General features: G+C 41.2%; 1 protein-coding gene and 1 non-coding gene across 9 annotated transcripts in view; both read right to left on the reverse strand.

The window, feature by feature from the left end:
- UBAP2 (ubiquitin associated protein 2) overlaps nt 1-21,891 on the reverse strand; it is a 119,256-nt gene that overhangs the window by 10,137 nt on the left and 87,228 nt on the right. For 7 of the 8 annotated variants that reach the window (XM_059888979.1, XM_024995517.2, XM_024995518.2 and 4 more), the window contains 8 exons: nt 20,829-21,018; nt 17,798-18,011; nt 10,325-10,605; nt 9,552-9,721; nt 7,323-7,536; nt 3,360-3,399; nt 1,098-1,281; nt 141-210 (listed from right to left, as the gene is read on the reverse strand). In XM_059888979.1, the coding sequence (XP_059744962.1) occupies nt 141-210; nt 1,098-1,281; nt 3,360-3,399; nt 7,323-7,536; nt 9,552-9,721; nt 10,325-10,605; nt 17,798-18,011; nt 20,829-21,018 (1,363 nt within the window). Of the gene's footprint in view, nt 1-140; nt 211-1,097; nt 1,282-3,359; nt 3,405-7,322; nt 7,537-9,551; nt 9,722-10,324; nt 10,606-17,797; nt 18,012-20,828; nt 21,019-21,891 lie in introns of those variants that run through there. The other variant, XM_059888980.1, reaches the window with a different exon arrangement.
- On the reverse strand, nt 20,627-20,707 carry LOC112447931 (small nucleolar RNA SNORD121A). Its single transcript, XR_003036196.1, has one exon. It is a non-coding gene; the product is annotated as a small nucleolar RNA SNORD121A (small nucleolar RNA).

Raw genomic sequence — 21,891 nt, forward strand, 5'->3', positions numbered from 1 at the left:
AACCTAGATGAGACATCACAGCCAAATGATTAGAGTATCCGGATATTCGGATTCACAAACCACAGCCTCCCCCCACCCTGCCCAAGCCTAGGCCCCAAGCCAGCTAAGGAGGGAGTGGGTGGGGGAGCAGGAACACTTACTGTGTGGGATGTGCTGGCGGAGAGCGGCATGTGCGTGGAGGCGAGGCTGCTCTGGTGGCTGGAGAGGGAGCTGGAAGACAAGACGGCACCACGTGTCCACCACGGCCCTCTGTACCAGGGGCCACTTGGCCAGGCAGGCTATCCACGAGCTCGCCTTATCCCCCCATGGGAAGGCCTGGCTGGACACCCTTCATTCTGCATCACCTCGGACAGGTGTTCTGTGGTTAGAAATGACCTAAAGGCTTGCTCACTCGCCATGAGGATCCAGGACATCCTTCCCTGGGAACCTACAGAGCCCGCTTCAGGCAGCTCTAACCATCTGCTCTGAGACTGTAAATGGTAAGAACAGGATTGTACTAAGAACAGCCAGCCTTGGAGACCCCCTTAAATCTGTGTGTGTGGGAAGAAAGTTCCTACGTCGGCCCCACACGCTGGAGCTTGAATGCCCATCAAACGTAGAATTCAAGAAGCCTGGCTTCTGCTCCAGGCTGCATGAGGCAAGAGGAGAATTCTGCTCAGAAGGTAGGTGAGGACCCACCAGTCCGGTCCTCCCATGCCTGTGTTGACCACTCATCTTTGAACCCACAGCAAGTGCCACACAAGAGACCTGCTCAGAAATCCCCCGGCACTTTCACCCCACATCACAGTGATGGGGCCCAGAATGTGGGGCAGGGCTGAGGCACGGGGTCCCCTCCTGAGGGCTAAAGAGGAGCAGAAGCGACCCTCTGGCCCCACCCCATTCCCAAAGACCCAGGGCTGTGTGACAGCAGAGGCGTTACAGGCGGCAAGACTTTCACACCGGGCGCCTGAGACCCCACCCCCGCCACACAGCATTACTGCGAAAGGCCAGGACGACAGGCAGGGGCAAGTGTGGGCTATGTCCCTGGACACAGCCGTCCAGAAGCTTCAGGACTTGGCCTTGGTGCCTCGGACTCTGGGTCCCTGTTGTCCCCGTACCTGCTGAGCTGAGAGAGGGGACTGCTGGACAGGTCCCCAGGCTGGGACAGGGAAGGCAGAGTGGCAGTGTGCTGGGATGCAGGGGGCAGAAGCGGAGCGCAGGAGGTGGTGCTGGGCAAGGAGGCCACAGATGGGAGGGCAGAAGGAGGGTCTGTTGTCTTTGGAGCTGGAACGGATGAAGTAGCTGTAAGAAACAGATCAGTTTAGCTCCAGAACCAACCGTGAGTATCGGAGAAATGCTCAATGTTTTGTGACAGGTTGGCTGGGCTGTGACATACACAGTGACGCCCCGGGGGACAGTGCGTGAGCAGGCTGCAGGCGGGCCCTGCCCGGGCTGCGGTGATGGTGCGAAGGATGGTTGGAACACAGGCCCCAGGCGAGGAGGGGGATACATCTTTACCATCACACACAGCCCCGATGTGGGGGTCAAATCCTCCCGACTAAAGGAATCTGACCCTGAGCTACACCCAGACACGGAAAGAGGCTCAGAGACTGACAAATACGGTCACAGCGTGAACACAAGGGACAGTGAGCATGTGGTGGGGGAACCACCCAGGGGTTAGGTCTGCTTCTATCAAATGAGTATCACAGCAGGCTGACCTCAGGAAAGTTCACTGCCAGTAGAGGGGAGGAACAGTACATACAATACATACTCATACACACAGTTCTCCAGGGTACATACAATGGAGAATCACACACACCTAAAACCTGAGGAAGACACTCCTGCCCTCCACAGCTACTCCCAAAAGTGAGCATTTTCTTTGCACACACTTCAACAGAACAGACCTCAGAGCACATAAATGCATGCATTAGGCTTTCAGAAGAATAAGAATGCGATCAATCAGCTGCAGAGAAGACTCAGTTTTAGTGCCATCCACATATACAACTCAGATATGTGCTTGCAGTTAAGAGGGGGCAGCACCTTGCTTCGGGAGGCCCTGAGAGTCCAGGCGACGTGAGCTAGTCTCCGAAAGGGAGGACAGCTCGACAGCCAGCACCAGCAGTGACAGGGCAACACTGGGCATGGTCAGTTCTTAGAGTGGTCCTCACACCCCTGAGGCTTTTCACTGACAGGCCTTCCCAAATGGCGCCTGTTCTTCCAGAAATCAGATAAAGACACCACAGATGTCCCTGGCCCAAAACTCACCTCCCTGGGTGTTGGATCACATCAATGACAGGTTCACAGAAAGTGTGTGGTGAATGTGAGTGTGACGGTGTGTGTGTGTGTGTGTGAGAGAGAGAGAGAGAGATGGTTGGAGAAGAGCACATGGGAGATAAAAACCTATCTAAAATGCACACTGTTTTATGGACATCTCACATCTCATTATCTCACTTGAAATCTCCAAATAAAATCTCTAAGTAAACCTGTGTGTGTTCTCGACCCCACACGTGGGCCAAAGAAACTTTCCACCACAGATTGAGTAATTCACACTTCCTGTGACATCTAGTGTTCTCAGATGTACCAACGTTATTTGTTGCTCTGGCAGTCCCTCAACACCAAATCCAACTCTGGGTAAATCAATGTGTCATTTCAATTCCAACTGAGACCTATTCCTGGTCTGGCAAATTTCCACAGCCACACTCCCAAAAATTTCTAAATAAAAAGAGGGTCTTTCTGGCTTCCATACCCAATAGATATCCAGTTGCTTCACTGAATGATCAATGAAAATCGGTTTCATTTTAGATTATGACCATAATCATTGATAAACAAGCCAAGAACAAAGGGAACAACTAATGTGTTCCCTTTGTACACTAACTCCAGTGATCACTGAGCTGTACTAGATTTGGTGGGCTTTCCCTCCATTTCTCCCAAGTATTTGTAGTGAGCAACATTTTCTCTCTCTCCTAAACCAGCATGCCAATTTCTGCTTTAAACATCTTTCACATTACTGAAGTGAAAGCCCTCTTAAACTTCCTGGAATCTGGGCCTCTGAGAAAAGCATATTTTAAATCCAACCTACACTCCACACTTGAGACGCGGTCTTAAGACAGCAGAATGATGCAAGACCCCCTTCACGCTGTAGATGTATTTCTAGTAATACTGTCACCTACAGTCTGGTCACAGGGCCTCTCTAGCTCAGCTCTAAACTGAAAGAAATGTTGCCAATGATGAGTCAGAGACAGCTATCAGAAAAGATGGAAAAGGACTACTTTTGCAGAATTAGCCATTGGCCAATCATTTACCCCACCACATCAGCTATGCTCTTTTTCTGTCTGTGGTTTCCACCAGCCACAACAAGGATAGTTAGCTCATATACTTACTGTCTACTGTCTGCTGACTTCGACTACCACCATGTCCATTCTATAAGAAAGAGAAAATAAAGTAAGTAAACCCTCCATTGAATGACAACCTAGGTTGGGATTTAACCACAAACATATGAAGATTATGAATTAAGCAAAGAACTATGACCTGTTTTATTTTGTTTCTTAAGAAAAGGAGAGGCAATACAACAAATTCTTAATAAATCCCAGCAAGCTGACCTTATTTACACCAAACTGGTTATTTAAGGAAGTAATAAGAATAAAAAATAAGACCAAAAGCACAGGAAGCAATGAAACAGTCCTAAAAATTATTAAGCCATAGGCAGGACTTGGGAACTCTCACTATATTGAAGTCACCACAAGCCTTTCTATCTCATGGACATTCTGTCTCCTGAATACCCCACATACTAGAAAGTAAGTGTTTCCAAACTATAACGAAGATAACTTTCATGCAAGGAATTATCGTATTTGATGATTCAGTTGGTCTGAGTTAACCATGAAGCACTTTCCCAGAACTTTCAAACAGAAGGAGGCATCCTCACAAAGAAAACTTTACTTCCATAGATGGGGTGTAGAGACCTGGTAGAGAGATTGAGGGCTTCGCTGGTGGCTCACTGGTAAAGAGCCACTCCTGCCAAGGCAGGAGATGCAGGTTTGAGTCGATCCAGGAAGACCCCACACACAGTAGAGCAACTAAGCCCGTGTGCCACATTTACTGAGCTAGTGCTCTAGAGCCTGGGAGGCAACTACTAAAGTTTGTGTGCCCAGAAGCCCGTGCTCAGAAACAAGAGAAGCCTGCAGTGAGAAGCCCATGCATCCCAACTAGAGAATAGCCCCTGCTCGCCACAACTAGAGAAAAGCCTCTGCAGCAGGGAAGACCCAGCACAGCCAATAAGTAAAAAAATAAACTTACTATTGGAAAAAAAAAAAAAAAGTGACTGACAGTGGAGCCTGCAGGGCTCAGACAGGCTCTGGATGGGACAAGGAAGCTGAGGAGATGATCTCAGAACAGAAATTCACTTTCTTTTCATAAAATCCTACATACATTTTATTCTTAAAACAATTTGAGATTATTTACAAGAAATGTAGACAATAAAACAGAACTGCTAGGGAAAAACAAAGCAAAACAAGAGCTAAAAGACTCAGAGAAGGGAAAATCAGTATAAAGGGCACATGGAGAGCAATCAAAGTTCTGTTGCTCTGCCTCCCTCTCAACGATGGTTCACTGTTCGGTAAATATACACACATGACATCAAGCATATTCCTCCAAGACAGCACAAAACCAACATACAAAGTCTTCTCAAAACTGTATCAGGGCTTCCCTAGTGGCTCAGTGGTAAAGTATCCACCTATCAATGCAGGAAACATGGGTTCAATCCCTGATCCAGGAAGATCCCACATGCCTTGGAGCAACTAACCCCATACCCTACAACTATTAATTAAGCCTGTGCTCTAGAGCCTGAGAGCCACAACTACTGAAGTCCCTGTGCCTTAGAGCCTAGGCCCTGCAACAGGACAAACTACCATGAGAAAATGGTACACCACAACCAGATACAGTCCTTGCAGGAAGGAAGACCCGGAGAGCCAAAAAAACTCACTAGACAAAAAGAGAGGAAAAGATGAATCAAATAGCTGCCATCACATCTTGGGGACACTTCATTTCACCTAGAAAATCATTTTAAAAATACAAACCCTGGACTACATGTAAAAATAGACAGCCATTGGGAATTTGTTGTATGATGCAGGAAGCTCAAACTGCTGCTCTGTGACAACCTAGAGGGGTGGGATGGGGTGGGAGGTGGGAGGGAGGTTCAAGTGGGAGGGGATACATGTGTATGTAAAAGTGAAAGTGTTAGTGGTTCAGTCCTGTCCAACTCTTTGCAACCCCATGGACTGTAGCCCTCCAGGCTCCTCTGTCCATGGAATTCTCCAGGCAAGAATACTAGAGTGGGTTGCCATTCCCTTCTCCAGAGGATCTTCCCGACCCAGACACTGAATGTGGGTCTCCTGCATTGCAGGCAGATTCTTTCCATCTGAGCCACCAGGGAAGCCCCAGGCTGACTCATGTTGATATATGGCAGAAACCAACACAAAATTATAAAGCAATATACTTGAATTATAAATAAATAAACCTTAAAAAAATACAAATATTCGAACAGTAAGGTCCTACTATATATCACAGTGAACTATGTTCCATATCTTATAACCTACAGTGGAAAGGAATCTGAAAAAGAATATATACATATAACTGAATCACTTTGCTGCACATGTGAAAGTAACACATTGTAAATTAACTACAATTAATTTAAATTAAATTAATTAAATAACTTCGAATTTAAAACTATTAAAAACAGAAACAAAAATTTCACAAGCAATGGACAAACTGACACAATAAAGAAGCCACGTTATTCGGGATGAAGGAAATTCTAGGCAGAAGCATGCTGGGGACAAAAATACCATCAAATGGTCAAAAGAGATCAGAAATCTGGTTCGATTAGCTGAGCAAGAAATGAGTTGAACAGTGATATGGACAAGAACAAGACGTCAAGTTAGAGCTGGAACTGAGATGTTGTGCAGATGACAGAGATTTAAAGAAATGGTCTGATTTATATCTTACACACTAAAGACCAGCAATTTCCAAGGGAACAGAATATTTTGCAATAGTGGAAATACTGTCTGTCTGTACTTGGTCGTGTACTATAGTGACTGACCAACCATATCTAGACAGACAACATTTAAATCGTGGTGTGTCGGAGAAGCTGAACTTTTAATTGTATATTTAATTTAAACTACCACATGTGGCTAGTGGTTACCATGCTGGAAATCACAAAAATAAACTTCTTACAGAATATATATTGAAAATACATGGCTTTTTAAAAAGGTGTCAACCCAGAAAGAGAAATACAGGTGGAAAATGAGAGCAACAAGACTTTATACAGTAGAAAGCAGATGCCAGATAGTAATTGACTTAGCTGACCTGGTAAAGCCAAAGCCTAAGCAAGTAGTTGAGAAAACCAGAAAACCGCTCAACTTATATCCAAGAACCATACCAAGCAACTCAGTACTAATATATATCACATAACTTTGGAACTGGGTGTCAAGGCAGGGCTAAATGTTAAGAGAATTTTTTAAACTCTGCACAGCAGGGTGAATGCCCCCTTCCACCTTCTCCCTCAAGCTCTAAACTTCATCAATGAATATTTAACGGCAGCCTTCTCTTCACACTAGGTTTTTAAGACACTGACAGACAGGTATAGGTCCTACAGGGAAGAGACTGGAAGAAGAGCCCCTGAAGAATCCAAACAAACCCAACAGGAAAGGCCCATAGGGCTGATGAAGGAGCTCCCACCCCTACAGAAATGGCCAACCACACTGTCCCTCACTGAAGCCCATGTCCAACAACCTACCCCTATAGACAGTTTTAGTGTTAAGTGGGCACAATGGATTCATCAGACATTTGAGGAAAACATCCAACATGAAAGATGGAAAAGAAAGGGAGGAAAAAACTCTTAAGTCAATACATGCAAATATTTCCTCACAATCTTAGAAGGAAACTTAAGGGAAAAAAATGTATCCAAATGTCTGCTATGCCAATTCAACTGTTTCTATTATGTTCATGTTCTCGCCACTCTAAAGTAGCTCTCACTAGTAATGCTTGAATGTCTGCCTTACAAGACAGTGAAACATTAGACTAGAGTCCCCACTCACCCCACCGAAGCCACTGCACAACTCAGGGTGTATCCTGACACTATCCGTATACCAGGCGTCTGGGTCCATTCACACAATCCCTGTGTACAGGTGCGTGAAACACAGGTTTCAAACGAGATGGCCACAAACTATATGGATTCCTCTCAAAAGGTTAGCCGATTTCTAAAATGAAATTTTCTAAAAGGAAATTTCCCAAACTACATCTCGAGCTCCAACTGGAATCTCCTGTAAGAATAAACCTGAAAGACCACTTGCCGTGACGGTTCCTGGAGCTGACTCCGACGGACTCACAGAGCTTTGGTATGCGATCCTGTTATGCACAGAACTCTGGTCGTAGGAGGAAGACGTTGTTACTGGACTAGTGGAGCTCAAAGAGGAGCTGGTCAGACTGGACGAGGTAATGACGGAAGTTGTGTAGGTGGAGTTCTGTACTGCACTGGTCATTGGTAGGGAGGTATTCAAAGAATCACTACAGAGAATAAAAGACATGAGACATAAATCTGTGTCACTTCACTGTTTTCATGAGGCAGAACAATTTCATCTCGTCATATTTTAAATTAAATAAACGTATCTAACTATAAAATTTATACTGCTGCATCATTTATATCATGCAAATGAAGATTAAAAGAACAATTAATCCCTCCTCCCAAATTAGAGCAACCTAATTTAACTGACAGTTCAAAACTGGGAAGAGTACGCAAAAGACTATATACTGTCACCCTGCTAATTTAACTTATATACAGAAGACATCACGAGAAACAACGGGTCAGACAAAGCTCAAGCTGGAATCAAGATTGCTGGGAGAGATATCAACAACCTCAGATATGCAGATAACATCACCCTAAGGGCAGAACATGAAGAGGAACTTAAGACCCTCTTGAGTGAAAAAGGAGAGTGAAAAACCTGGCACAAAACTCAACATTCAAAAAACTTTGAACGTTCAAAGAGACACAGCATCCGGTCCCATCACTTTGTGGCAAACAGAAAGGGGAAAAGTGGAAACAGTGGCAGATTTTCTTTTCCTGGGTTCTAAAAATCACTGCAGACCATGACTTCAGCCATGAAATTAAAAGATACGTGCTTCTTGGAAGAAAAGCTATGAAAAACCTAGACAGCATATTAAAAGCAGAGATATCACTGCCAACAAAGATCCATATAGTCAAAGCTATGGTTTTTCCAGTAGTCATGTATGGATGTGAGAGTTGGACCATAAAGAAGACTGAGCACCAAAGAATTGATACTTGTGAACTGTGGTGTTGAAGACTATTGTGAGTCCCTTGGACTGCAAGGAGATCAAACCATTCATTCAATCCTAAAGGAAATCAACTCTGAATATTCTATTGCATGGACTAATGCTGAAGCTCCAATACTTTGGCCACCCAATGCAAAAAGCTGACTCACTGGAAAAGACCCTGATGCTGGGAAAGACTGAAGGCAAAAGAAGGAAGCAGCAGAGGATGAGATGGTTAGATAGCATCACTGATTCAATGGACATGAATGTGAGCAAACTCTGGGAGACAGTGAAGGACAAAGAAGTCTGGCATACTGCAGCCCATGGGTTGCAGAGTTGGACACGACTTAGCAACTGAACAACAAATTTAACTAATAGGCAGCGTGACATTATTAAGAATTCTTAAGAAACTTTAAGGAATCTAAATGTCCTGAGTCTGTCCTTAGAAAGGGAACTCAAGCAAATATCAGATTTTGGCTCTAGAAGGTAAAAAATGTAGTAAAATAAATTCTAAAATTTGAGATTTTAGAATTTCAAGATTCCTCTTGAATCTTGATTCCTCTATTTATAAAATATTCCATTGAAAGAAAATAAGTGTTAGCAAAGATGTATACACACTGAATCCCTCATAGATTACTGGTAGGAATGTATTTCAGCCACTAGGGCGAAAGTCTGATAGATCCTCAAATGGTTAAATACAAGAGTTATCAAAGGATCCAGCAATTCCCAGGTACAGCTCCAAAGCAAATGAAAGCACACAAAACTTAACTGAATTTTCACATCAGTATGATTCATAACAGCCAAAAAGTGGATGTAAGCCAAATATCTAATGACTGGATAAACAAAATGTGATGTACCTGCACAATGAAATACTATTTGGAAAAGAAAATGCACACACACTGTAAAATGGATGAACCTTGAAAACACTATGCTAAATAAAAGAAGTCAGAAACAAAAGGCCACTTATTGCATTTTCCTAGTTATATGCAATCCCACAACAGGCAAATCAGGAGACAAATTAATGGTTTTCAAGGGATGGAGTGAGGGGGAAAGCTGGGCATGACTGCTAACAGGCACAGGATTTCTTTTTCGGGGGATGGAAGACACATTCTAGAGTTAGCCACTGGTGATGGTGATACAAACCCATCACTATAGGGTTTATTTTCTCCACTAGGTGATTTCTTAGACTCTACTGTGTTTTACTTTGCAAAGGAGTTAATCAAAACTAGAAAGAGAAGTGGGAAACTGTATACCTTAAAGATTTTGAATACAAGCTAATGGGAATCTGGCTACTATTTTCACTGCTTGCAGATGATCCAAATTCAGAGAGAGAAGGTTCTGATCCAAATTCCAAGGCGCCAAACTGGACATTTAATCCTGTGACATCTGCTGATCCAGGCATTTCCACTGCAGAAGCTGGGATCTGTAAAAGCAAAACCATGATGTTAGCAACGGAAGTGAGAGATTCCCAGCCCCAAAGGTCTGCAGAGCTAACAAGCACTGGGTTCCCTGGGCCCTTTGGGGAGTCCTGAGGAACAAGGAGTGAAAGGCAGGAAAAAGAAATAGGATTTTTTTTTTTTTTAAAGAGAAAGGAACAGAGCCAAGAAAAATTAAAAAGTTAACGGAATGGTCAGTTCCACCAAATGCTTCTTAGGATTGGGGATGGGAGTTGGGGGGAAGGGGAGGGGGGGGTGTGACACGGGATTGTGGTGATGGATGAGTGAGGAAGAGGGGCCTCTAATGAAAGCATTGCCTGGTCAAGGAACCACTCCTACCTCTACAGAACAGAGCTAAGTAAGTGCAGAAGAACACCAGATTCTCTTCCCTAAACGCACAAGATCATCAGGTTTCCTGAGCAAGATCTGTAATTTGAATGGACAGTCCTGTCTCTTAGCACAAACCCATTAGTCACTCAGAAGTGACCGATGCTCATAAATCAAGAGACTATGTACTTGAATATACCCCATGAACTAAGTGTTAAAATGCATCCACCTTTGGCACTATGACTTCCTGATAAAAGACTCACCTTAGAAGCTGGAGGTATTCGCCGAGACTTAGGGAGTTTGATGTGTTTGGGCTGTGGTTGGTGAGCAGACACAGCGATGTTTTCGACAGTCATGCTGGGAAGTTGCAAAAGTTTGTTCACAGTGGAGGTACTGCTGTCTCTGGGTGCTGCCTCTCGGAGCTTCACCTGGGAAGGAAAGGACTCCAACCCAGGAGGAGGAACAGTGACGGCCTGAGTCTGGTGCTGCTGTCGTTGGCTCAACTGGCTAAGAACAGGGGATGGTTCAGGCTGAGATTTGAAGTCTAAGAAGCGGGGTGGGGGTGGGGGGAGGCAACAATCAATCATTTAGGCACATGAGCTCACAGCTCCCTATTCCGCAGCCCCTGACGGTGGAGGGCTGCTGACACCACTGCTTTCTCCCAACCACCTTCTACTTCAATCCCAAACATGGTGTGTGTGTGTGTCTATAATATTTTAACAACTGGTCTGTGGGAAATGGAAAAGGATACCTGAATGAGTTTGTAGCTAATGTCTTATGCAGAGAGGAGATTCAGTTTATGCTAAAGCATATGGGGTGGAGAATGGGTATTCATATTTTATATTAACTTTTGAAAATTATTATTTCAATAACATACGTGATACTGCAAAATCCAAAATATACAAAAATATATATGATGAATAAAAATCACCCTCCACCCTGTTCCCAGAAGCAGACATTTGTACTCAGTTTCTTAAATAAAAATATCAAAGATATTTAGTTTTCAGAGACTGTGCCCCATTAATGTATGAAGAACTACTTCATTTTTATGATTACAAAGTCAGATATGGTACACAAACCAGTATTATATTAATAAACTTTGAAGTTTTCCAATTTCTTGCTACAAAAAGCAATGCTGCAATAAATATATTTTTATGTAAGACATTTTGGTCAAGTGTAAGTACACCTGCAGGATCAACTGCTAGAACAGAGTTGCTGGTTCAAAGAGTGACTTGATACTTTTTATATTAAGGAAGTTCACCCTTTGCCTATAAACTGATTTTTTTTTTTCATAGTTTGTCTCCTTTTTCATTTGGTTATGATACTTCCTATCACATCCAGACAGGTAGGTCTACCTCACACAGAGTACATAAAAATCTTCCTATGTTTTTCTGTTATTGTTATTCATTATCTACGTTTAGGTATTTCACCCATTTGGCACTTTGCTGAACAGTAGGAGTTAGGGATCCAACTTCATTTTCCAGCTAGATACCCAAAAGAAACAAACCATCTCTCCACTGTGGATTTGCAGTGCTACCTCTATCATAAAGAGAATCTTTTTCTGCAAAGAACCAGACAGTAAATATTTTAGGCCCTGAAGGTCATCTCTTAGCAACTATTCAACTCTGCCTTTGCAGACTGAAAGTAGTTACAGATAAAAACATAAATAAATGGCTGTGTTCCAATAAAACTGTACTTCCACAAATAGGTAGCAAATCCAGTCAAAGGTTTGCCATCCCATGTCTTAGTCTCTTTCCATCATAGTTGAATCTATTTTCGTCTTGACATTAGAGGAAAGTACAAAGAGGACAGACTTTTAAAGAATGGGAATAGCATGCTCAGATCTAAAAACTCATACCACTCAGTAGTTAAATGTGCAGAAAAAAGTTAACATACACAGGAGGCCTATATTAGAAACATCAGCTTCTGTCAAGGAACATGAAATTTTTGGTATGTTCCAAAGGACGCCAATGCTCTAACTGATAAAAGGGACTCTCTTTACCTTGATTATTTATACAATTTGGTTTATGTTGAATGTTCTCTCTCTTTCTGGGATTCTACAGTTTGGGTTTATACTAGGTAGACAGTGCCCATGTGACCAGTCCCCCAATAAAAACCTTGGACATTGTGTCTTTAATGAATGCTTTGGTAAAAAGACTTCAAACCTAGAGTAGTCTCAGGTACTTCTGTAACAGTAAACCATTTCATTCAGCAGAAAAACGTGTTTCCGTGTCTCTCAGTATACCCTAAACATAAACCAGACAGCCAACCCTATGATTAAAGTAAACCTCTGCTATTATGGCATGTGTATTGGTGGGAAATGGAGAGTTAATGTCACAAAGTCTATGGGTGTACAGCTTGGAAAACATCTAACTTAGAAAATATTTATCATACAAACCACAGACATTAAGGCTAGACAAAATTATGGCAGATACACACATGTTAGAATCAGAAAACAAGAGAGAATATGATTTAAAGTATTGTCCACATTTCACCTTCTTATTCTAATAAAGCTCAAAAAAAAAAAAAAACTGTCTAGGTATTTATTCAAAGTGTTGTTTCCTTATATCTGCTTGACTACTATCATGCTTTTGCACATCTGTTCAAGGTATGTACTACTACTACTATTAATATTAACAAACAAATATAGGTATTTATACAATGCCAACCTGAAGGATTTAATTCAGAAACTGCAGAAGTTCTACTAAAAAGAAATATGCCTGGTCAAGACAGAACCCGTAAACACTAACAATTGACATTCACCTCAAAGTCACCCCTGGTGACTCAGATGGTAAAGCGTCTACCTACAATGTGGGAGACCCAGGTTCGATCCCTGGGTCGAGAAAATCCTCTGGAGAAGGAAATGGCAATCCACTCCAGTACTCTTGCCTGGAAAATCCCATGGACAGAGGAGCGTGGTAGGCTTCAGTCCATGGGGTTGCAAAGAGTCAGGACTGGGCGACTTCACTTTCATTTCCACAGTCTCCTGCTTCTGAATTGGTTGGTGGGGTGTAGTGGCTAAGAGTGCTGGGTGGCTGTGGTTTGGAGCAGTGGTGGTCAGGACCAGAGGGGTAGTCTCTGGCTGACTTATCAGGGTGGACCAAAGGTGGAGTGACTTTATCTTGGCATTTGTTGGTGGTAATAACTGCTTCCCAGTTTCTGCTGAGTCAGAGACCTACGTTGTGTTCTTGTGCTCTGGCTTTTGGAACTCAAGTAAAGGCCCTTTCGTTTCAGGTGAAATTCCTCTTGGTAGATTGGACCTAGCCTGGTCTTTGGAGACAGAGCAAGCCCTGAGCGTTTGGAGTGGGAGGACTGACTCCAAGAGCCCAGACAATCAGAGAACTAACCCTCAGTTCAGTTTAGTTGCTCAGTCGTGTCCGACTCTTTGCGACCCCATGAACTGCAGCACGCCAGGCCTCCCTGTCCATCACCAACTCCCAGAGTTCACTCAAACTCATGTGCATCGAGTTGGTGATGCCATCCAGCCATCTCATCCTCTGTCGTCCCCTTCTCCTCCTGCCCCCAATCCCTCCCAGCATCAGAGTCTTTTCCAATGAGTCAACTCTTCGCATGAGGTGGCCAAAGTATTGGAGTTTCAGCTTTGCATTGGTCCTTCCAAAGAACACCCAGGACTGATCTCCTTCAGAATGGACTGGTTGGATCTCCTTGCAGTCCAAGGGACTCTCAAGAGTCTTCTCCAACACCACAGCATCAATTCTTTGGCACTCAGCTTTCTTCACAGTCCAACTCTCATATCCATACATGACCACTGGAAAAACCATAGCCTTGACTAGACGAACCTTTGTTGGCAAAGTAATGTCTCTGCTTTTCAATATGCCATCTAGGTTGGTCATAACTTTCCTTCCAAGGAGTAAGCATCTTTTAATTTCATGGCTGCAGTCACCATCTGCAGTGATTTTGGAGTCCAGAGAAATAAAGTCTGCCACTCTTTCCACTGTTTCCCCATCTATTTCCCATGAAGTGATGGGACCAGATGCCATGATCTTAGTTTTCTGAATGTTCAGCTTTAAGCCAACTTTTTCACTCTCCTCTTTCATTTTCATCAAGAGGCTCTTTAGCTCCTCTTCACTTTCTGCCATAAGGGTGGTGTCATCTGCATATATGAGGTTATTGATATTTCTCCCCGCAATCTTGATTCCAGCTTGTGCTTCTTCCAGCCCAGCGTTTCTCATGATGTACTCTGCATATAAGTTAAATAAGCAGGGTGACAGTATACAGCCTTGACGTACTCCTTTTCCTATTTGGAACCAGTCTGTTGTTCCATGTCCAGTTTTAACTGTTGCTTCCTGACCTGCATACAGGTTTCTCAAGAGGCAGGTCAGGTGGTCTGGTATTCCCATCTCTTTCAGAATTTTCCAGAGTTTATATCAAATAGTGAAAACTCACACAAAGGAAACCACTTGAATACAAGACTTGGCATCACCCAACCACCAGAAGCACCCTGTGCAGGATGCCTCATCTAAACAACAAATAAAGAAAAATACTAACCGAACACTCAGCCTTGCCCATCAGAGGAAAAACACACAAACAAAAACTCGGCACAAATCTCACCCTATATAAAGCTTACATAAACCACTGGATCAAACTTAGAAGGGCAGAAACCAAAAGGAAGAAAGAATTCAACATTGAAGCCTGGGAAAAGGAGACCTCAAATACATAAGTTAAAAAAAATAATAATGAAAAGGCAGAGAAATACTACACAAATGAAGGAACAAACTAGAAACATAGAAGTCCAAATAAATGAAGAGGAAATAGGCAAACTACCTCAAAAAGAATTCAGAATAATGATAGTAAAAATGATCAAAACCCTAGAAAACAAAATGGAGAAAAATGCAAGAACCAATTAACAAAGATCTAGAAGAATTAAAGAATAAACATACAAACAAACAACACAATTACTGAAATTAAAAATACTCTAGAAGGAATCAATAGCAGAATATCTGAAGCAGAAGAATGAATCAGTGAGGTGGAAAATAAAATGGTGGAAATAACTTCTGAAGCGCAGAATAAAGTAAAAAGAATGAAAAGAACTGAGGATAGTTTCTTTTCATCATATCACATCAAAAAGCTCATACACCATGATCAAGTTGGGTTTATTCCAAGAATGCAAGGATTCTTCAATATATGCACATCAAACAATGTGATACACTGTATCAACAAACTGAAAGATAAAAACTATATGCTAACCTCTACAGATGCAGAAAACGCCTTTGACAAAATCCAGCACCCCATTTATGATTAAAACTCTCAAAAAAAATGGACATAGAAGGAACCTACTTCAACAAGTAAAGGCCATATATGATAAACCTACAGCAAACATTATTCTCAATGAAGAAAAGCTGAAAGCATTCCCCCTAAGATCAAGAACAAGGAAGAAGACAAGGTTGTTCACTTTCACCACTATTATTAAACAGTTCTGGAAGTCCTAGCTACAGCAATCAGAGAAGAAAAAGAAATAAAAGGAATCCAGATCAGAAAAGAAGTAAAATGGATTAAAGACCTAAATGTAAGGCCAGAAACTATAAAACTCTTTGAGGAAAACATAGGCAGAACACTCACTGTTTGCAGATGACAGGATACTGTACATAGAAAACCCTAAAGATCAGAAAATTACTAATTAGTGAATTTAGCAAAGTTGCAGGACACAAAATACACAGAAATCACTTGCATTTCTATATATTAACAGTGAAAAATCAGAAAGAGAAATTAAAGAGTCAATCCCATTCACCACTGCAACAAAAATAAATATCTAGAAATAAACTTACCTAAGGAGACAAAAGAACTGTACACAGAAAATCGTAAGACACTAATGAAAGAAATCAAATATGACATAAACAGATAGATAGATATTCCATGTTCCTGGGTAGAAAGGTCAATATTATGAAAATTGATAGTATGACTATACTATCAAATGTAATCTACAGATTCAATGCAACCCCTATCTAATTACCAATGGCATTTTTCACAGAACTAGAACAAAATATTTCACAATTCATATGGAAACACAAAAGCCCCCAAATAGCCAAAGCAGTCTTGACAAAGAATGGAGCTGGAGGAATCAACCTTCCTGACTTCAGGTTATACTACAAAGCTACAGTCATCAAGACAGTATGGTACTGGCACAAAAACAGAAATGCAGACCAAGGAAACAAGACAGAAAGCCCAGAAATAAACCCATGCAAATATGGGTACCTTATTTTTGACAAAGGATGCAAGAATATACAATGGGGCAAAGACAGCCTCTTCAATAAATGGCGCTGGGAAAACTGGACAGCTACATGTAAAAGAATGAAATTAGAATATCTCCTACACCATACACAAAGATAAACTCAAAATGGATTAAACACCTAAATGTAAGATCAGAACTATAAAACTCTTAGAGGAAAACAAACGCAGACCACTTGATATAAATCAAAGCAAGATCCTCTATGACCCATCTTCTAGAGTAACGGAAATAAAAACAAAAGTAAACAAGTGGGACCTGATCAAACTTAAAAGCTTTTGCACAGCAAAGGAAACTATAAGCAAGGTGAAAAGACAACCCTCAGAATGGGAGAAAATAATAGCAAATGAAACAACAGACAAAGGATTAATTTCTAAAATATACAAGCAGTTCATATAACTCAATGCCAGAGAAACAAACAACCCAATCAAAAAGGGGGAAAAAAGACTTAAACAGACATTTCTCCAAAGAAGACATACAGATGGTTAACAGACACATGAAACATCGCTCATTATGAGAGAAATGCAAATCAAAACCACAATGAGATATCACCTCACACCGTTCAGAATGGCCATCATCAAAATGTCTACAAACAATAAATGCTGAAGAGGATATGGAGAAAAGGGAACGCTCTTGCACTGTTGGGGGGAACATAAATGGATACAGCCACTATGGAAGACTTACAGAGATTCCTTAAAAAACTAGGAATAAAAATACCATATGACCCAGCAATCCCACTCCTAGGCATATACCCTAAGGAAACCAAAACTGAAAAAGACACATGTATCCCACTGTTCACTGCAGCACTATTTACAATAGCTAGGAAATGGAAGCAACCTAGATGTCCATCAACAGATGAATGGATAAAGTAGTTGTGGTACATATACACAATGGAATATTACTCAGCCATAAAAAGGAACACATGAGTCAGTTCTGTTGAGATGGATGAACCTAGAATCTATTATACAGAGTGAAGTTGAGTCAGAAAGTGAAAGATACAATATCATATTCTAACACATATATACAGAATCTGGAAAAATGGTACTGAAGAATTTATTTTCAGGGCAGCAATGGAGAAACAGACATAGAGAATAGACTTATGGACATAGGGAGAGGGTGAGATGTATGAAAGAGTAACGTGGAAACTTACATTACCATATGTACAATAGATAGCCAATGGGAATTTGCTATATGGCTCAGGAAACTCAAACAGGGGCTCTGTATCAATCTAGAGGGGTGGGATGGGGTAGGAGATTGGAGGGAGGTTCAAGAGGGAGGAGATATTTGTATACCTATGGCTGATTCATGTTGAGGTTTGACAGAAAACAACAAAATTCTGTAAAGCAATTATCCTTCAACAAAAAAATTAATTAAAAAAAATGAAAGAAATATGCCTGGTCAAACCCACATTAGTATCCAAAAGTCAACCTTCTCTGCCAGTGTTTGGCATGTCCTCACTAGGGGCAAACCACCATAGAAAATGCACACTTACCAAAATGACTAAGGACTGAGGACTGGGAGGCTGGAGGCTTGAGGTCCCAAGAAGAAGTGGTTGTAGGAGAACTCGTACTACTTTGCTGTGAACTTGAGGTGGTGGTAAACTGGCCCAAACTCGGAGCTTTCAACTGGTCCAAAATCTGGGAGCTGGTGATGTTCGCCATTTTTGAAGGGGCAAGCTCTCCAAATCCTGAACCAAGGACGGATGACTTTAAAGGGAAAGAAAAACAAAAATCCTCAGCAATACAGAATTTCTACATGCCATTGTATTTTCACAAGGATTTTTAAAATTATAGCCTAGAACATTCTGAATTAGTATGACTCATCTGAATAAACACTACACAAAAATATTACCAAGTAACAAGATCTGACTAAATAAATCTAACAATCCTTCCTGCTTCTGATACAAGAGCTTCGAGGGAAGAGGAATAGTTTCCCTAGATTTTAATAAATTTATTTTTATTCAAAAAGTGGTATCATTTAAGCTTAGAAACAAATACTTTTTTAAAAGTAGAGAGAAATACCATTAATCAAATGACAAAGACAAGGTTGAAAACAAAATACAGTATTTTCTTAATGTGTGGAATGGTAATCACCTTTAACTTTGCCAAGTTTTTACTAGGGTTAGTCACAGAGAGATCAGCCATCAGATCATCCTGCAAGGTTAAAGGCACATCACAGTACTTAACAGTTGTATTCCAGAATCAGACACTGAATTACAAGGATATATGTGTGTACTGAGCAGATGCCCTGGACACTGCTGTGTTTATTTCAAGGTGTTCTGATGACTAAGTACACCAAATACACTTCAAGAGCAAATGACCAGCCACCTAAGAGTGGCGGATCAAGTGCATTTTTACTTATCAATATCATTCAATTACTGAAAAGATTAAGTCAAAACGTAACTCCACAACCACCATAAAGGTTAAAAATAGAAATGATCTACATTCCATCAAGAGGCCTGATCTAGAAAGCTGAATCAATTATTTCTGGTATCAATTTCCAAAGCCATGGGCTATCTGTCCCAGTTGTTTTTAAAGATATTCAAATTCTCCAATGTGAGCAAAAAACTTCAGGCTGTGGGCAATTACTGCACTTCCAACACAGAATCTGCTTCTATTAAAACAGCTGTGATAACATTACTCACCACTGCTCCTGACTCTGTGCTCATGCCACCCACTACACCACTCTTAAGTCGCTTATAAATGCATCAAAACCCAGCTCAAGCCTACTTGCTCAAAAAAAGGCATCTTCTTCTTTTCTTACCTAATCTCTATCCTGCATCAGCTAATTTAATTGTAACGCACTTTCTGTGTGTTTCACAACACAATGACCTCACTGCATCAATGACTTAAAACCTTGCTTTAGGTAATACCTATTACCTAAAGGCTTCAATTCCACCTACACATTTCAATCAATGGGGACAGTTTACAAACGTGCCTACGGGTACACTTGTGCACATGCATTCACATACATACATACAAATGCTCAACTTCCAATGCCAAAGATCCTGACCAGTCTTGTGTAGAATCTGGCTTAATCTAATTACTATCTGGCATATTTAGTTATTATAACTGAAGTTTCCCAATGATAGTAAAAGCATAGTAGGGCTCAGAATCACTGCTCTCAGATGCAAAACAAACAATCTGTACTCTGGTTTCTCAAGATGTTGTCCACAACAAAAAGCAACATGCCTGAAGGATGTTGTTAAAATAAAAACCCTAATGTCCTATCTACATTCTCAAGTAGCCTGACTATGATTCCAGCAAGTAAGCAAGGACATCACATCAATGTACCACTGGCAGATGGAGGAAAGGAACTGGATGGTTCAATCAAACTCAGGGGTATCAATGGGCCCTCTCCAAACAGAGTCTGCCTTGGGTCCGTCTGTCTTCAAGCAGTGACACCCTCTCAAATGCTATCAACAATGACGCTAAAAATGCCAAGTTCCCAAGCTAGTTATACTTGCCATGACATGACCATGCAGAGGAGAAGATGACAATGGAAGTTCTCATATTCAAGCCTCCAATTTTTAGGGAACAGCAAAGAATTCTGAATCAAGGTGGGGGGGGGGGTGTGATTATCATAGATCATATTCATAAGAAATTCCATTTTCAACTGTAGATTTCAGATTAAACACAACAAAGAATGAACCAAAGTATCATCACTAGTGAAAGCTGTGGATTTGTGTCTATAGTCCTTTCAACCTCTAGTTTTGCAACTCAGAACAGCCCACACTTGGACAGAGACCTGAGTTTACCATTCTACAGCTACATTCTTTTACTCCCATCACCTATCTTCATTTGCTTCACTAACAATTCCTGAGCTTTTCTCTCACAGAAGTTAGTTCTCTTTTTTGTCTATGCTGCAAAGTATGAGGTATCTTAGTTCCCTGAACCCTCACCTCTGCAGTGGAAGCACAGAGCCTTAACCACTGGATCACTAGTGAAGACCCGGGAGCTGAACTGTTACAGAAGCCAAAGTCATATACGCAGCAGCAGATGATGCTGTTCCAATAAAAACATATTCAATTTTTAAGGGCCTCTACTATACAACTGTTTGGAATAACAAAACCAAAATGCTAAAAATTTAAGAACCTAGGCAGATCTAGAAATAACTGTTTGCAGATTAGCAAACCAATGCTGACAAACATTAGCATTTAAGTAAACTGGAAAACAAATGAAAATTTAACATCTTAAGTATAAAGACAGACTCTGAAACAAACCCAAGGAAAAAAATCATCCTTCTTACTAGAAGGATCCCTAAGTTGATTATGACTGAACTAATTCATAATTCTAATCATAAAGAAGTACTTTTTATCTTCATCCAGAAAACTCAGTGGTTGAATTCTGCACAGAACTGTCAGATATGTGCTTGGAAATTATGACATCATTGTTTTCTGGACTGAGATCTAGTGTAGAGATTTTTATATGCAAAAAAATAATGATAAGGCAAGTGCCATTCAATAATACATTTATTCATGGGACCATTCCTTAAAATCCCATACTGAGAGAAAAGTGAGTTACCAAACTCTGAGGTGGATAGGAGTTGACAGCATCAGAGCTGCCAGTCCCTGGTGCCATCTGATTGTTGTGCTGAGAGTTCGTGAAGACAAGGGCTTGGCCAAAGCTCTGCTGTTGAGAAGTTTCAAAGGAGTTGACTTCTGGGGCTTGACTGGGAGGAACAGGCTTCTGGAGCAAGGCTACCAGATCAACACTAAGCAGACAAAAAGCAAATGAAAGAATGAGTCAGAGGCAAATCTTACCAAAAAATAAACTTGAGAAATGAACCACTATAAATAAGTTCATGCTAAAAATAATCCCAGGGAGGAAAATCTTTGGAAACTGGAGTTTAAGAGCAGCAAAGGGAGATTATCAATCATCCCCCAACATGCCTACCCTACCAAGAAAGCACACCAAGCCACCGAGACCCAAATAGGGCTTTGCAGAGAAGAGAAAAGAAAGGTGCATTGAGATGTTTCCACGGAAATGGCACAATGACAACTGATTCGAAAACCTGGAGCCACTGAGTACACCTCAACAGTTTTCTTGGCTTGTTTCCTTTAGAATATTTAGCCCTCTTCATTACTTAAAACCAGTCTCTCTTAAACTTTCCCAAAGCAAAGTAAACCCATATTTTTGAGAAATGAGGACCAAAGCCGTGCTAGACCATTCAAGCAGTTTTGACATTTACCATAAATATTCCTATAAGTTTTGTGTTCTAACCCATGATATATTTAGGTTTATATAAATCTCATAATTTCTCTCAAATATTTAGGGGAAAAAATGCACAACATATTAACAAATACTCTGTTAATCAGACTTCTTATAATGTCCCTAGGAAGACTGAGATTCCAAGTTCAGAATCATGGCCTTAAAACCTGAAAGCATGAGGAAGAAATGATCTTTCAGATAATATATTTCTTGACATGAGAATGAGCTACTAATTTCTCCACAGAATGACCTAACGTGGTAATCTGCTCCATTAAATCCTTTTAAAGGGCAGTTCCCAAGCAGTTCTCCTAACGGAAACTCACCATGCCAATGAGGCAGATTCTGGAAGGTCAAATAATTCAAACCTCACTCATGA

Source organism: Bos taurus, chromosome 8, assembly GCF_002263795.3.
Source record: "Bos taurus isolate L1 Dominette 01449 registration number 42190680 breed Hereford chromosome 8, ARS-UCD2.0, whole genome shotgun sequence".
Classification (NCBI taxonomy): domain Eukaryota; kingdom Metazoa; phylum Chordata; class Mammalia; order Artiodactyla; family Bovidae; genus Bos; species Bos taurus.